The 17859-nt window shown below is 39.0% G+C and overlaps 3 protein-coding genes across 3 annotated transcripts; all 3 read left to right on the top strand.

The window, feature by feature from the left end:
• The first annotated feature begins 136 nt into the window (after positions 1-136).
• LOC141474925 (olfactory receptor 6B9-like) lies at positions 137-2152 on the top strand. Its single transcript, XM_074163036.1, has 2 exons — positions 137-1065; positions 2086-2152. The coding sequence occupies exons 1-2, from the start codon at positions 143-145 to the stop codon at positions 2150-2152; spliced, it is 990 nt and encodes a 329-aa protein (XP_074019137.1). The 5' UTR covers positions 137-142.
• A 5983-nt stretch (positions 2153-8135) lies between these two features.
• Positions 8136-9071, top strand: LOC141474924 (olfactory receptor 6Y1-like). Its single transcript, XM_074163034.1, is given in 1 exon segment — positions 8136-9071. A coding segment is annotated over 1 exon segment (936 nt).
• Positions 9072-16045: 6974 nt separating this feature from the next.
• LOC141474598 (olfactory receptor OR9H1-like) lies at positions 16046-16981 on the top strand. Its single transcript, XM_074162562.1, has one exon. It carries the CDS (start codon positions 16052-16054, stop codon positions 16979-16981), a length of 930 nt encoding a protein of 309 aa, XP_074018663.1. The 5' UTR covers positions 16046-16051.
• Positions 16982-17859: the final 878 nt, after the last annotated feature.

Genomic DNA, 17859 nt, shown 5'->3' with positions numbered 1-17859 from the left:
AAACTAGTATTTTATAGCGTATCCATACTAATATCAATTTGACTGCAGTGTGAAAAAAATGTAAAACAACTGTAAAATGTGATAGATATTCTAATGTATTATAATCACTAATAATAAGTCATTGATGTCTTTACAGATGTAGATGGGAGACATGGAGGTGAGCAATCACAGCATGGTCAAAGAATTTGTTCTTCTTGGATTTCCCATTGCTCCTCATTTGCAGATTCTCTGTTTTGCAATATTTCTTATTGCATATCTCTTAGTTTTAGCAGAAAATACTATTATCATCCTGACTGTCTGGACAAACTATAACCTCCACTCCCCCATGTATTTCTTTCTGAGTAATTTGTCCTTCCTGGAGATCTGGTATGTGACAGTCACACTCCCCAAGACAATGCTGAGCTTTGTGTCAGAGACAAAGCAAATCTCCTTCATGGGATGCATGACACAGCTGTACTTCTTCCTCAGCCTGGGCAACACTGAGTGCCTCCTCCTGGCTGTCATGGCATATGATCGCTATGTTGCCATTTGCAAGCCTTTCCATTACTCTACTATCATGAGACATGCTGTCTGCATCTACCTGTCTGTGGGATCTTGGTTGACTGGTTTCTTAATTTCTGGATGCAAAGTATTTTTTATCTCTCAGCTAACATACTGTGGACCCAATATAATCAACCATTTCTTCTGTGATGTTTCTCCCCTCTTGAACTTAGCCTGCACAGATATGGAAAGAGCTGCTCTTATGGATTTTGTGGCTGCCTTATTTATTCTCCTGATGCCTCTCTCTGTAGTAGTACTATCCTATACCTATATTATCTTCACTGTCCTTCACATTTCATCTGTACAAAGTTGCCAAAAAGCCTTCTACACCTGTGCCTCCCACCTTATAGTGGTCGTTGTCTTCTATGTGACAAGCATTTTCATCTATGTGAGGCCCAAAACACTTCCAGTTCATGACACAAACAAAATCGTATCTGCTATCTACGCTGTTGTTGTTCCTCTCTTCAATCCCATCATTTACTGCCTGAGGAACCAGGAAATCAAAGATGCTGTCCAAAAGATCTTGTTCAGAAAAGATGTTTCCTTGTAGAAAAATTAGGAGGTCTAATGGCAAAAAAAAAAAAAAAAAAAAAAAAAAAAAGAAAAGAAAAAAAAAGAGACTGTAAGATTGTATAGGTAAGAAAACCATATAGAAATAATCAGATTTTATGATTAAATCACTTCATGAAAAGGTTTGGTTTATACTTCAGAAATTGAAGCAAGATGGTCCAAACATATTTTTTCTCGAAATCTGGAAACTAGAGGGAACGGATTGACATGAGTGAAACAGCCTTATGTCTGATCTCCTGGCATTTTAAGCCCCAAGAGTGACTTGTTTTATGGAAAGACAAAGTTAAATGTTGTTTTAAGGGCAGGGGAGATGTCCTTAGCTTTGCTTTAGCAGTCAGACATCCTATAAAATCAATAGATAAGTTTGTACAGAAAGACAAAGTTACGAAAATTTATCTGAATTTTTCTCTGGATGATCTTCCATTCCTTCACTGAATACATGAGGAGACCATTCCCATTTTGCCTAGCCTAGGATGAGAGCTATCCTAACTTTAAGAATAGAGCTATCTATGTGAAGACAAAAGGAGCAAGGCCAGATAGCTATAAATTATGTGAATTTGCTGTTGAAATGATATCTCTCTAGCCCAAACTGAAGCAACTACCTCTGGAGAAAGTGGTCTCCATGCAGATTTGAGATTCAAAGGCAGGATACAACCCTTCAGGTCTCAGGGAATTCCTAGTGTCTCTTGCTGAAGCTGGAAGATTATGTTTGTGCCTGTCAGAGGTGTATGTTGGTTGAGGATCTTTGTCAATAAATTAAGGATCTATGGGAGGAGGTCAGCAGACTTTACATCAGGGATGATGATAAAATTGACTGATAGGATCTTGTGAGACCCTGCAGATCCAAGAGCATGAACCTCCAACTGTACAGAAGGAGGGAGAGCCATAGTGAGTCCATATCAGGTTGGGTAATGGAAGCTAGGGTAATGGAAACAGCGTGACAGTAAAGGCTGGAAGCCTGTGACTTTTGGCAAGAGGAAGAAGGCTCTTCTTCTCCCTGCAGATTTACAACTACAGAATGGTTTTAATGCCCTCAAAGTAGATAGGTGGATGAATGCTCTATCCAAAGAAGAATCAGTGCCATCTGAGCCTGAACCACACAACAGTATCAGAAGGATATGGCAAGTCATGGTAATAGTGGGAGGCCCCTCTGTGAGGCATAGAGGCCTCACCTCTCAACCTGCATGGCTATCTAGAAAGATTTGCTTCTTGCCAGTGACTCAGTTCAGAGAATGATTTGGAGAGACTGCTGTGGTGGCTTAATCTTGGCTGGCTACCAAACACCCACCCAACCACTCTCTCACTCCCCTCATCAGCAAGACAGGGAGAGAAAATAAGATGAAAATGCTCATGGGTTGAGGTAAAGAACAAGGAGATCATTTATCAATTACCCTCATGAGCAAATCAGACTCAACTTAGGAAAAATTAATTTAATTTATTACCAATTAAAAATAGAATTGGATAGTGAGAAACAAAGACACAACTAAGCCCACCTTCTCTCTACCCTTCTTCCCAGGCTCAACGTCACTTCTTAACTTCTGACTCTTCTACCTGCTGTCTTCTAAATGGTGCATCAGGCTAGAGAATGGGGTTACAGTCATTCCATAATACTGACTGCAAATCCTTCCTCATACTTTTCCCCGTCTCTGGCATAGAGTCCCTCCCACTGGATACTGTTGTTCACAAACTGCTCCAGCATGGGTCTTCTGCACAGTGTATAGTCCATCAGGAACAGACTGCTCCAACATGGATCCCCCTCTGGCTGCAATTCCTGCCAGGAGTTGGCTTCAGCATGGGCTCTCCATGGGCTGCAGCTTCCTTCAGGGCACCTCCACCTGCTGCAGCCTAAGGTCCTCCACAGGCTGCAGGTGGATATCTGCTCACGTGTGGTTGTCTGTGGGCTGCAGGGAGACAACACGCTTCAATATGGTCTTCTCCAGAAGTATCAGGGGAATCTCTGCTCCAGTGCCTGAAGCACCTCTTCCCCTTCCTTCTTCACTGACCTTGGTGTCTGCAGGGCTCTTTCTCTCAGATTTTACTCACTCCTTTCTCTCAAATCTGCCACACAGTGTTTTTACTCTTTCTTAAATGTGTTATCTCAGAGGTACCACCAGCTTCACTGATCGGCTCAGTTCTGGGCAGTGAAGGGTCTGGCACCTGGCTGAAACTGGCTCTGTTTGACATGAGAGCATTCTCTGGTCTCTTCTCACAGAGGCCTCCTTGCAGGGCCCCTGCTACGTAAACCTTGCCATGTAGACCACATAAAATTGCCAAGCTTGCCCAGGCCTTCCAACCTCAACAATGCTGTGATGCTATGGTTCTGCATCCTCAGATATGCTCCTCTCTTTAAGTTAAGTCAAAATTTATTTTAAAATTCTTTTAATAAAAAGTTCTTTTTTTTTTTTTTGCCTACTTGACAACATTTGACTCTTAAATATTGTATATGGTAATTCTGTTCTCCTTGCTAGGAAATGCCTGGATTTCATACTGTTCATCACTCATCCTTTTTAGAATGGTCAGGCTCTGTCTGTGTTGCATTACAGGAGTTACAGACTCAGGATAATTAATTCCATAAACTTTTAACTACTCACCAATATATGTCCCAAGAAGACAGCTGTATGCATGCATATCACTTGTCTGCTCCACACTTGTAATTTGACCATATAAGTGTTCACTGTGAACATATTCTGCTTTTTAAAAGCCAGGTGGCATCTTCATAGTGTACTCCAGCCACAGAGGATGAAGCTGCTCCGTACAGAGGTTCCTGTTCTTAAAATCCTCATCTTCTCCCTATCCTGGGGCTATGTGTTCTATGACCTTCTATGACAGAAGGTCATAGAACACGATATGTACAAGGCTTGTGCCTCTAATTGTAACCTCACATGGCCCACCTGAGGTGGAGACAATCTGTTAGAAAGCTTAGTTTGTTGTCTGTTCCTTTTGGGAGTTCCCTCACCAGCACTAGAGAAATCACCCCAGATCGCTGACAGTGAAAGCAAGTCAAACAGACGTTAAGATTAGAATAACGGGTTTATCGACCTGCACCAAGCTGTACTGTACAGGGCTGCTCAGCATACCTCCAAGAATAGCCCTAATGATATTTTCTACTTCTCATAATCCCCTTTCCTCCCTTTCCTTCCTCCAAATAAACAGCTCATTCTTATTGTATTTTTTTTCACATTTGCTTTGGTTTTGCTCATTTTGCAACCTTATATGGTAACTACATCTTTAGTACGTGACACCTTGTAAGCCAGCAGCCCTCTCTCAGTATCTTTTAATATCTTTTATCCTAGGGAAGTTCCCAACATACCCCTTTCATTGCTTTAGAATCAGGTACCTTCCCCCATCATTGTTTTGTTGTCTGGACATACTAAACACTCCAAAAGAACAACAGGCTTTTTAAACTTAAATAACAGATCTTTTTGTAAAATATGTAACATCTATGAGCTTTTCTTAATAGAAAAAGTCTCGAAATAATTTGCATTCAATAGAATAGAAGTTCAATGTATTTCTAAACAGGTTCTTTCATGGTAGCAGACAGTACCTTTGCAGGAGGATCTTTCTTCTGGTGTTCGTTTCAGGCCACTGTCCTGTCTTTGTTCATAGAAAGTCCTTCTGTCCCCAGCACCAGAGTATGTGTTTATTCCTGCTCTTCTCTGCATTTTCACAATCTTTCTTATACTGCAACCCTTTGGTTTTTGTTTCATGTCCTCTTATTTTCCTGTCTTTTCTATGGGTCATTTAGTTGTGTGGAAACTTTTTCTTTACTGCCCTCACCTGAGTTCCATATCAAGAGGAATCCTCCCCAACGTACTGGCTGTCAGAGAGCTTCTCCTAAATAAGACATTTCTTACTTAAATAAACATAACATAACTAGTAAAAAGTAAGCAAAGAAAATATAAATAAATGTCATTTATTACATCAGAATACTGAAGTCACCAGACAAGTCATGGTGCTAATGTTAGGTTATTTCATCTTTCTTGTGTGGTGTGGTTGACACACCTGAAGGACAGGATGTCATTCAGAGGGACCTGGACAGGCTCAAGAAATGGGCCTGTGTGAATCTCATGAGGTTCAATGAGGCCAAATTTAAGATCCTGCACCTGGGATGTGGCAAATCCCAGTATCAATGCAGGCCAGGGTGTGAAGGGACTGACAGCAGCCCTGCTGAGAAGGGCTTGAGGGTACTGGTAGGTGAAAAGCTGGACATGAGCCAACAACGTGCACTTGCAGCCCAGAAAGCCAACTGTATCCTGGGCTACATCAAAAAGCATGGTGATTTTGCCTCTCTACACTCTGGTGAGGCCTCACCTGGAGTATGGTGTCAAGCTTTGGAGTCCTCAGCACAGGAAAGACATGGACCTGTTGGAGCGTGTCTAGAGGAGGGTCACAAAGCTATCAGAGGGGTGGAGCACCTCTGCTATAAGGACAGGCTGAGAGAGTTGAGGTTGTTCAGCCTGGAGAAGAGAAGGCTCCGGGGAGATTAATCTTACATGAAGAGATAGGTAGAAAGAAGAAATCCTGTTATACTACTGGAAGTTTGTCATGTAAAGATAGTTATTGTCTGCTCTTCCTGTGTACTGTGATTATTGCTTTAATTTGCTGTATGCATCTCTCTTCTTTATTTTTAGTATCCTAGATGCATTCAGCAGGAGACATATGGTAACCTACACAGTTTAACTACAAACTTGCTGAGGGTACACTCTGGCCCCTCATCCATGTCGTTGATGAATATGCTGAACAAGACTGGACCCAGTATTGTGGGTAGAGTGTAGAGTGACTGATGCTTGTTATTTGGTTTGGCATCCATCATAACTCTCAGGTCTTTTTTATCAAGGCTACCACAATGGATTCTCAGCCTAACTGAAGTATGTGGTTATTTCGGCTTAGGTACAGAACTTCCAGATCTTTTCCATTCTGAATATTCTATATTTCTATATAAGGTTTCCTTTGCCACAGTCCTGCATATACACTATATGCCTTATAGCATCCTTTTCAGTGTCCAGTTGCTGCTCCAAAAATGTATCAGTCTTCTGTAAGTCTTGCAGAGTATTTGCTGGCCCATTAGAGATGATTTGAATATAATAGGGCATCCAGAATGCTACTGAATAGCAACATATACTTTCCAGGACTTTCACTGTACCTTAGATGATAGGAGCAGGATTAGCCTAACCTAATTTGAGGTACCTACAGTAGATGCAAATACATGTAATGTGCGTATTTACATGTGTGCTGAGGGTTGTGGTTGTGCGAGTACAGTCCAAGTCAGTACAATGAATGGAGTCCGAGTAGTTATCCAGCTGAGCAAATAAATGAAGTGCCTACCAAAGCTGCTTTCTGGATTCCTTTGTTTCTACTGTTTGGGAATCCTTTAAGTGGAAGTCAGTAAGAACTGAGAACATCACAAGTGGCACTAGTCTGCTGCATTTAGGCAGCTGAACTGAGTCTTAAATATTTACATATTAGATGTTTAAATTGGGAGAAAGTAATCCCATTTCTAACATAAACCTAAGTATAAATATATGTATAAAACTCCACTTTGAAGCTGAGGTTTTAGTTATTAATTATTGTGCATGACTGTGAGTACTTAAATCAGGCATGCGGGTACTAAACAGAATTTCCATATGTCAGTGTCATCAAATGAGACAGATCAGACAACTTGAGAAACTGATTCAGTCTATCTGATAAGGTATTTCAGACTGTTGGAGGAATCATTTCAACATAATATTTGCACTGTGCTATTCAGAAAATACATAGCATGTCTATCCATAGACCTGAAGGTTGTACAAGTAACTCCAGTATAGGATAAACGACTTACTCCAAAACTGACTACCAGTTAAGGCTCTGGATTTAGATTTAGGGCACTGAAACTTTTTCCTAATTTAGCCATTGGTAAATGACTGTCATTACCTCTGCTTCAGGCCTTTTTGGTTTGGGTTTTTTGGTGAGTTTTTTCGGTTGCTTTTTTTTTCCTCTGCCCTATAAAAATCAGTAGACATTAGTTGGTGTTATTTCATTGTTCAGTGCCTCAGACAAAATCTTAGACATTTTCAGAGTTTATTCCTTCTACTCGGTATGGAATCACAGAGGAAACAATAGCATCCTTCTTTTTTCTGTGATTGCTTCCATTGGGAGGCTATCTATAATTTCTAGGTCAAATCTCATGAGACACTGAAGATAAATAAAGTAGTCAATTTATCTGTGTTCGTATAAATCATTCAACTGACACAACAGTCTACACTTCTCCTGTTCCCTATTGATCATATTCTCCAGGATCAACTAAGGCAGTGGATTCCACTCTGAATTTCCACTACAGAAGGTTGATAACAGGTTTTTTTTCAATAGTACGAGTTGAGGCATTCTTATTTTTGAAGGAAGAATCTGAGTTAGCTACAAAAAACCAGACCCAGAGCTATAATTAGCTTGCAATTACGCTGTATCTGGGATGCTATGTGTACCTTCGTATCTCAATAAGATTTATGTAGATATAAGCCTCTTCAGAGCTAACCATAGAAATCTCTAATGGGGTCCTTCAGCTGTGTTTGGAGGTTTTTTTATATCAAATTGTATATATCCTTATAGTACTTCACATTTCCCTCATGCTTCATAGCATATACATGGTATAACTTTAGAAATGTATAGATGTAGAAACTAAAACATTGGCAACGTAAATGTCTGTCCATAAGCTCATAACCTAACACTTCTTTAAGGTGGGTGTACAATAGGACAGCATGATTCATCTGGCTTGTTTTAGAGCTGTGTCTTAGATGAGTTAGGAGTAGTAGTGCCTATTTATCTCCATTAATTATAAAGTAAAAAGCATGCTTGCATTTTTACAATTAAAAATTCTGAATTAAGTAGATGAATTTCAAACAATTAATTTCTAGAAACACAGCAACAAAACATCTGAACTTTTAGTGTCTTAGGTGGTGGTGTAATATATTACTATGAATTTAAGCCTGTCTGGTCAGGTTTCATTGTATTCATTTATTGCAGGTGGATAAGGTTCACCTTTCCTCTACAGAATGGGTGGGAGGAATGGAACCAGTGTCATGTATTTCATCCTCCTGGTTTTTCCCACTACTGCTGAACTGCAGCTGCTCCTGTTCTCTGCTTTACTTCTGGCTTATTTATTCACCGTGTTGGAAAATTTCCTTATCATTTTCATCTTTTGAACTAACCACAGTCTGCAAAAACCCATGTATTTCTTCCTAGGAAATCTGTCTTTCTTAGAGATCTGGTATGTTTCTGTCATTGAGCCACGGATGCTCATAGTTTGGCTTTCTCAAGACAAACATATCTCATTCCAGGGGTGCATGACACAGTTGTATTTCTTCGTGACTTTTGTTTGTACTGAGTATATTTTGTTAGCTGTTATGGCCTATGACCGCTTCTTGGCCATATGCGAACCTCTCCGATATTCACTCATCATGAATCATCAGTTCTGTGCTCAGCTGACAGCTGGCTCTTGGATATGTGGCTTGATCACTTCTTCCATCAAGTTGAGCTTTATAGCCCAGCTCTCGTTCTGTGATGTAGACAAAATCAATCACTATTTCTGTGATATTTCACCCCTACGGAATATCTCCTGCGGCGATTCCTCTTTGGCTGAGCTAGTGGACTTCATCTTGGCACTGATGGTCATCATGGTGCCTCTGTGTGCTGTAGTCACCTCCTATATTTGCATCTTGTTCACCATGTTGAAATCCCTTCTTCTCAGGGGAGGCAAAAAAGCCTTTTCCACTTGCAGCTCCCACTTGACTGTAGTGATATTGTTCTACTCCACCACTCTTTTCACTTATGCCCACCCCAAGGTCATGTATACCTACAGTGCTAACAAGTTGGTATCAGTCTTGTACACGGACATTGTGCCACTCTTGAATCCTCTCATATATTGTCTTAGAAACAAAGAAGTCAGGTTTGCCCTGAGGAAGACGTTTAGTTGCACAAGCCACACCTAAGAAATCAACTAAAGACTTCTGCAAAAGGGGCTTTGGTCACGAAGATCAATTGGCAGTCAGGAGGTCCAGACCCTAATCCACACCAAAGTGAAACTCTCCTATTCATGGAACCAGTAACCGTATTTATTGTACTACACATTGAGAAATCAAAGTTTGATCTATGTATATACTGGGGTTTTGGTTGGGAGGGGTTTTTGGCTTATTTGTTTTCCCCCTACATTTCTACGCTGCCTACGTTTCTTAAAAGTTTTCATCTGAATGAGTGCTCCAGTTTTAAAGAGAAAGTTTAAAAATGCATGAAACTGAAGCCTGGATTTTGTTTGTCCTAAGTAGATTACTAGGTCCAGAAAACATTAGGTGGGATTGTAAAACACAGATAAAATGCATATATCTACATCTGATTTATTTACTTTCTGATTCCGTTATTGTCCCTGGAAAGAAATAGGCAGTGCGAATGGATGAGTAATCTTAATTTTTTTAGATACCTGATTTAGGATAAAATGAAACATCCTCTGAAGGAAACAACTTTTCTAATATAGCAATAGGTAGAGTATAAAGTGAGTAGTTCATGCTGTGGTATAACTACAGTGTCACTTGGACTCAGTCTCTGGCTCACACCAGGGCCCTGAGTAATGATATCATAACCAGGGCACACCAAACAATTCATTTCAAGATGAAACTCAGACACAACTGACAGATCACTGTCAAGTGATATAGATCACTTCAATGCTTCAATCGCTTCAGGCTGAACCTTGGATCCAGCCATATTACAGCAAGAGTTATGACCTTAAACTTTGACTCATAGCCTACAGTCCAAGTCTTCCCATTCCTTCCCAAGAAGGAGTCTAGAGACACAGCTAATGTGTCTGAGTTAAATACTGACTATCTGTGAGAAAATCTGATTATCAGTTAGAAGTCTCTCTGGGTGTCCCGGTTTGAAGTAAAACAGAACCAATTTTCTGTTCTGTAATTTTACCTCTTAGCTAGGCCTCTTCTAACTCTCTGAAATTAACGGCATATTGTGGAGAAAACTGCTCGTTCTCAGAGTGATAAGACCAATGTTTGTGCTACATGCCAAGGCATGGTATGCAAAGAGGCTCTTGCTTATACTTATTGCTATAACAACCAAGGTCAGACAATTTCATTATTTGCCCGATTAGAGGGTCAGAAACAGAAAAACATAGAGGGGTCACATCTGTGGGAGGAGTGGACAAGACAGGTGACCCAAACCTGACCAACCGTTTCCATCTCATCTGCCCCATGCTCAGTATAAAAGCTGAGGGATCAAATGGTCATCGCTCTTTCTTCAATGGCCAACGTCCGAAGAGGTCTCTGTTTGTTCATCTGCCTTTGATCCCAATCTGTGCATTGCTGACTCCAGGGCTGGAATCCAGTTCCCATCCGTCACTGAGTCCAGTCTGGGACTGCGCCAGTGCGTGCTGGTGACGTGATTGTCATCCCGGGAGTTTGATACGGTTTTGTATGTATTTTATCTATTTCATTATTTTCTTCTTTTTGATTTTAATATTAATTCTTCATTAAAGTAATTTAGTTCATTCTAAACTCGCATATCTCCTTATCTCTCCCTCTGCTCTCTTTTGGGGAGTGGGAGGGGTGTGGGAAGGGCCATCTGTCAGTCTGGTTTTGTTAAATTTGGCTGATACCATGACACTAGGTAAAAAGTTGCCTCTAAGAAATCTACTCCATGCTCAGAATATCACAGTGATTCAAAATGTTTAATGTCTGTAATAATTAAATAATTTTAAAAAAAGATAAAAATCTGTCAGATGACTGTATATCTATATGGCCACGTTAAATGTGGGTTTGAGTTTATAATTGAGACCATATTTTCTGATATTCTATACTCTGTAATAGCAGACTGCTTTTTTACTTTTTTGTAGTTAATGAAACATTTAGTTTTCCAGTGAGGAAACCTTAAGACACTTGCTGAAAGAAGTTGTTCTGTCCATATGGTTGCTATGGATACAACTGATCCAAACAAGACTTTCTGAGGACTTGAGCACGATTTTAAGGAGAGGTGTCAAGAACAACTTGAAGTTAATCATACTGGGAATCTATTGCCAGAAATGTAAGATGCTGGCTGTATTCCAGGTATTAGCAGAAAATAGGCTATGAGAAAATAAGTAATTGGCACAATATGAATATACAATACAATATGAACCATAGCATGGGAAAGAAGACAAAAAAAAATACCCAGTAGTTTTTTGGTTTTGCATATGCGATCAAGAGCCACAGAGATAGATATATAAGCATGGATTCCTCAAAAAATACCTAAAAACTAGATATCTAAGTCTGATGTCTAATTAGAGGTCAAAGCAAACTACCCCAAGGTCCTTTACTATTTATACTACATGAACACGGATTATCACACCCAGAGGATATTTATTTTATTTATTTTTAACAAACAGATATTATGAGTCAGTCTCCAAAAATGCCTGTTTGTTTCGTAGATTTTAAACATAGCCTGTAATGCCTAGATCAGGCTTGTGTTACTTGTGGATTAACTCCAGCTAAGCCCCAAACACCCACTTGCTCACTCTTTCCTCAGTGGAATGGAAGAGAGAATCAGAAGGATTAAAGACAGTTTAATAGGTAAAGCAAAAGTTGTGTGCACAAGCAAAGCAAAACAAGGAATTAATTCACTACTTCCCATGGGCAGGCAGGTGTTCAGCCATCTCCAGGAAAGCTGGGCTCCATCATGCATAACAGTTACTTGGGAAGACAAAATTCCACTCCAAACATCCTCCCCTTCCTCCTTCTTTCTCCCAGCTTTTATTGCTGAATATGAAATATGGCATGGAATATCCCTTTGGTCAGCTGAGGTCAACTGTACCAGCTCTGTCTCCTCCCAACTTTTGGCCCACCCCAGCCTACTCGCTGGTGGTGGGTACAGCATGAGAAGCAGAAAAGGCGTAGACACTGTGTAAGCACTGCTCAGCAATAACTAAAACATTGCTGTGTTATCAACATTGTTTTGATCACAAATCCAAAACATCCCCATACAAGATACTATGAAGAAAATACTCTATCCCAGACAAAATCAGTACATTGTCAAGCCTACTTTATTCTTATTACAATATATAAAAGGAAAGCATTTATACACCAATGATCACCTAATCTATTTCTCCCTTTATTTCAGTTTCTCATATATAAAGTGAAACCCATAGCATTTCAGTACCCCTTAATGAGCTTTCCACTGAAATATTAGATATTGCAAGATGTGTAGCTCCTCTAACATAGTGATTTGACTTCACACATTGACTGTAGTAGTGATGTAGTTAGATAACCTGAAACAAATAATCAATTACCTATCCAACAGGGATTCCTAAGTGTTCTTGGAAGGAGAGAACACAGACAAGTATTATACAAACACAAACCTTCTGAGAATGCAAGTTCTCTCTTATATCTAACAGTTTATTTTTGGAAGATTTCCTAATAAACACTTTTGTAAATTCAAGGTTAGGTGCCTTTAGAGTATTGTAAATAAATCCCCTCCCACAAGTAACATAGATAAGACTAGCAGTCCAATCTTATCTCTTTAGAACCTTACCATCTCTCTTAATCTTATCGTCTGCCTCAGGGAGCTGGTGAGGGTGTAGGCAAAAGTAAAATAGTCTAGTTGTAGAAGGTTTTGATCTATCATGAGTCACAAAATTTGGGAAGCTTTTATATCAAGAAGAGAAACAACTATTTCATGTAAATCTACTTAAAAATGCCATCTGAACCAAAGATAATTTAATATAGTTTACTGTACCTAAATGTGATGCTGAAAAGAATGTCAGTTTGCTTTTTGAAAAATAACAGGATGTCCTAGAGTGCCCAAGATACCCACACAAGAGTTGTGAGATGCTTTTTTCTTTCTGGAGTGGCTGCTGGAATCCAGGCCAGTTTTTCTATAGAAAAGGCCTTTTTTAGCCATCTGCATCACAGATGTTATTTAGGAGGTGAGTAGTCTCTCCCTGCCAGTCAGAGAAGAGAGCACTTTTAGTGAAAATTTGAGTTCCTTTAGGAAAGGAACCACATTGATTGGGAAAAAGGCAATGGTGTCTGCTCTATTTTGGTATTCTGGAGGGAAGAAGATTCTAATGGCCAATAGGATTTTGATTAGATCCACACTGTTTTGCTTATCGGAAAAAAAATCTTTAAGGGGCACTTAAGTAATGGTGAAAAAAGTAGGGGTAAAAGACACACAGAAGCAGAATTATACTTTATTTTTCGTGTTTTCTTCTTGGGTTGTCTTCTTTTGCATGCAAAGACAAATGGCACAAGGGAAAAAATATCTCATTTGAGGTTTAGATGACTGCTGTTAAGATCTAGAAGCTGAAGCCCTAGTGGTTTCATGCACACCTTTTAAAGTATATATGAGCAACACGCTAAGGAGAGTACTCTCACAACCATCGAGATGAAAGGTCAGTGATCTGTTGATTACCAAGAGACTACTGAGAAATCAGTTGAGTAGAAAAAATGCTCAATGTTTTTGGCAATGTATTCCTGAAACCCAAATTCCAAAACCACACCTGGCTTTAATCACAATATTACAAGGTATGTGTTTTGTGGCTTGTGAAGTCTAGGCTTTGCTTTGCTAAGTTTAGTGATACAAGTGGATTAAAATTCTTTGTGTCTTTATTTTGATTCCATAGGAATTAGAGGGCTTATGAATACAGTTATCTCTTCTGGAAAGTAAGTCAATTAACAAGAAGCCAGTATTTAATGGGTCTACATTAGTTATCCTAGACTTTTTATTTGATCAACAAAGACAGACAATTCCAGAGACTTCTTCAGATCTTCTTCAGAAGAATCACACCATGGATGTGTTTATTTCTCTCTTTTGACAATAGAGGAAGCTTTGACCATAGAAGAATCTATAGACAATACGTTTAGACTGGATGCTTAACCATCTAAACTTAAGTTCTCTATACAGAAAAATCCCGAGGGGAACAAGCCAAAATATTTGATAAACAGGGATATGCAAAGAGAAGTTCTTTCTCCAAAGTTATTTCCTTGTCTAAGATACATGAATGAAAAAAAAAAAAGAACAAAGAAGAAGTAAATTGGGCTTCTGAAGGTACTCAGAGCTGAAGGTGTTTTTCAAGGATTATAGAGATGGCTGAAGTAATGTGTTAAAAATTAATTCAGTGTTTTTTAAAAAAAAATAGGTACATGAGTGTTTTGATAGTGTATCTAATGGAAATGACAACAGAGCAAACAAAATACCAGTAACCAGATGGGGATTGATATCACTCAGCTTTATACATCTATGTACATCTTTATACGTGGAAAATAGTTAGCTATGACTGAGCTGGACTTCCCTTTAGGTCAAAGGAGAGAAAGAGAAAATCCTAGAACATGATATGGTTTGAGAGAACCCATAACAAGCTATTGTCATTAGACAATTATTCTATCACCCGATGACCCCTCCCCACCCAGAAAGGGGAATCGGGGAACACAAAGAAACACAAGAGTTGAAATATAAATAGACTTAATAGACTAAGACTAAATAATTAACAATAATACTAAAGAACCAATAGTAATCCCAATACTGATATAAGATATACAGGAATTATACTCAGGCAATTCTATCGGTAGGAAGCTGTGCACCCGCAGCAGTGGACAGCAAATGTTGGACACTGCGAGCGCAATGGCTTCAGGAGGAAGGGAAGGCCTCAGGGCTCCGGCACCGGGGCAAGGAGTTGTCTGGACAGCTGCCATCAAGGGAGAGAGAGAGCTACACAGCAAACTTTTCTAATTTATATTGAATGTGATGTTCGTGGTATGAAATACTCCTGTTGGCCAGCCTGGGTCAAATGCCCAGGCCTTGCTCCTCCTTGTCCCTGCACCTGGCAAGGCTCGAAAACACTAAAACCTTGAATCCCACAGAGCCTGGCTGGCTATAAAGTAAATATTTTCACAAATTCAGACACTAGAGTCTTCTAAAAGTGCAATTTTCCCCAGCATTAGAAGAAAAGTTAGTCCTGTGTCTCTCAGCCCAGGACAATGATTCATACCTTCCATGGTAAATACTCTAGAGTGGGAGTGTTTATTTCTATCCACTGAATTTAAACGTAATCTAAATTATTAGTTCTAATGTAGGCATCAACCCACTGCATATACTCAAGACTAGGTGAGATGACACCTAATTAATGAAAATAAAATGACTAAACATAATTGAAAAGGAGTAACTTCAAATATTCTGTCAGTTAATATTATTTTGAACATCATCTGTGAAGTATTTTAATAGAGAAAATTTATTTAAGAAATATAAAGTTTTGAGAGTTTTGTTCCAAGTACTTAAAAAAAACCAAAAAACCAAAACCAAATGAACTCAGTTTCTCACATAAAGAAGGGCTGGTTTGTTTTTTTTTTTAATAGTAGGCATTTTGGCCCATTTGGGGGTTTTGTTTTTGTTTGTTCATTTGGTTTTGTTGTTGTGGTTGTTTTTTTTACAATTATCCACACTTTTTTCCATTCATTTCTTGGCTCATATTTTTAAACTGTTTTCTATCAGCTGAAGAAGCATATTCATTTGGTTTTTTTGTTGAGGAGAGAGCAGCCTTTTGTGGGTTAGCTGCAATGCTAGGGTAAGATTTTTCTGCCCAGTTATATCTGAAATAGCTTAGACTAACTTTAGAATGAAATGCCTGTTTCTTGACTGATTGTAAAGTAGACCTCTAAAATAGTTTGGATGAACTGCATACAGAGTATTTCTTTATGCTGCAGAGAATATAACAGGGTAAATGCTTCATGTGTAAATTAATATCTATGAAAAATCTTCAGATATGATTAATCCATTTTCTATTGTTTTCCCTCTGTCTCTCTATTTTCCATATTTCTTATGTTTCATATACCTCATTGTTTATCTTATTCCTCTAATTGCTTCTACAGACAAAGCGGTCAATCTTCTAAAATGGGAGTGTCGACTACTTTCTAATCTCTTATTTGAACATTATCTGACAGGAAACATGGAAAACCAGACCAAAGTAACTGAGTTCATTTTGACTGGGTTCAGATCTCATCCAGGATCACAACTCCTCCTCTCTGTTTTCTTCTCCACAATGTATATTCTCACTGTGGTAGGAAATGCCTGCATGATCCTCATCATTAGAATGGACTCCAGGCTGCACACTCCCATGTACTTTTTCCTGGAGAACTTGTCCATCTTGGACATCTGCTATTCCTCTGTCATCACTCCTAAAGCAGCACTGACATTCTCACTAGGCAAAAGAATCATTTCCTACAATGGCTGTGCATCTCAAATGTTCTTCTTCTCTCTCTTTGGTACAACGGAAGCCTTCTTCCTTGCTGTGATGGCTTACGATCGCTTCGCTGCCATCTGCAATCCACTGCTGTACCAAATCATTATGAATAAAAGACTCTGTGTTTTCATGGTAGTGGGCTCTTATCTGTCAGGCTGCATCAATTGCACCATCCAGACAGGCTTTACATTCAGTTTGTCCTTTTGTGGGCCCAAAGAAATAAACTACTTCTTCTGTGATGTTCCCACAGTGATGCATGCCTCCTGCTCAGACACACTTGTCAATGAAACAGTAATGCTGGCTGTATGTGGATCAATTATTGTGGGCACTGCCTTCGTGGTTTTTATCTCCTATGGTTATATAATCGTTACTATTGTCCAAATGCCTTCAGCTGAGAGCAGGTACAAAGCCTTCTCCACTTGCTCTTCTCACATGTTGGCTGTCAGCTTGTTCTTTGGAACTGTTTTCTTCATGTATGCTCAGCCTGGGGCCACATCTTCACCTGACAAAAGCAACATCATCTCTATCCTCTATACTGTTGTTATTCCCATGCTAAACCCTTTCATCTATACACTCCGAAACAAGGAGGTAAAAGGCTCTCTGAAAAAACAGTTAAAAAGGAAAGGCTTTTATTAGTACCTACACTAAGGATGAGAATGACCACAGTGTCCAATTCACTAATGACAGTTGTTTAGAATGTAAAACAAGGGACATTAAGGGACATCAGGGCTTGCTTTCAAGAGTCTTTTGTGATTATAGATATCAGTGTCATGGATGAGAGTAGGAGGTATAGAAGAAATCTAGGAGAATTAGATCAGATGAAGGTGTTGATTCATATAACCAGATTTAGGCATTTACAATCCATTTGAGCTGTAATAGAGTCCTTTTATAATGATTCAAGAGTGACAAGCATTTTAGAGCCATTATTAATTCAACTGTATATTAGACATCTAAAATAGGACATAAAACTTGGATTCCAGCAGTACCTTATTTCTATGCATTGGAACACAGCCAGTTCAGATGGAGACATTCTCACTGTAAACATTCAAAGATAAATTAGGTCAATCAAGAGTGAAATGAATGATTTATTTGTCTGAGACTTCTTATTTTTAAAATTTTTTCCCTCAATTTTGCTTTTAATCACTTCTCTTAGAAAGTTGATGGTTGGACTAGATGTTCTTAAAGGTCCCTTCCAACTTAGACAATTCTATGATTCTATGATTGTTTAAAAATAGGGGAACCACTGAAATTCAGCTTCCAACCGTCAAGCATTGATGGGCAACTGAAATCTTGTGTCTGAAGTAGTCTAATAAAAAAAAAGAAAAAAGAAAAAAGAAAAAAAAAGAAAAAAAAAGAAAAAAGAAAGAAAAAGGAAAAGTGATATATAGCTGAATTCTGGTTCCTTGGTTTTGCATGCATGCTTGCATGAGTGTTTGTAACAGGACAGGAGCTACTTTTCTGTGACAGATAAGCTTGTAACAACACAATCTGACATAGTATCAAGATAATATGTT

Source organism: Numenius arquata, chromosome 23, assembly GCF_964106895.1.
Source record: "Numenius arquata chromosome 23, bNumArq3.hap1.1, whole genome shotgun sequence".
NCBI classification, from domain to species: Eukaryota; Metazoa; Chordata; class Aves; order Charadriiformes; family Scolopacidae; genus Numenius; species Numenius arquata.
This window is presented reverse-complemented; position numbering and strand designations above follow the sequence as displayed.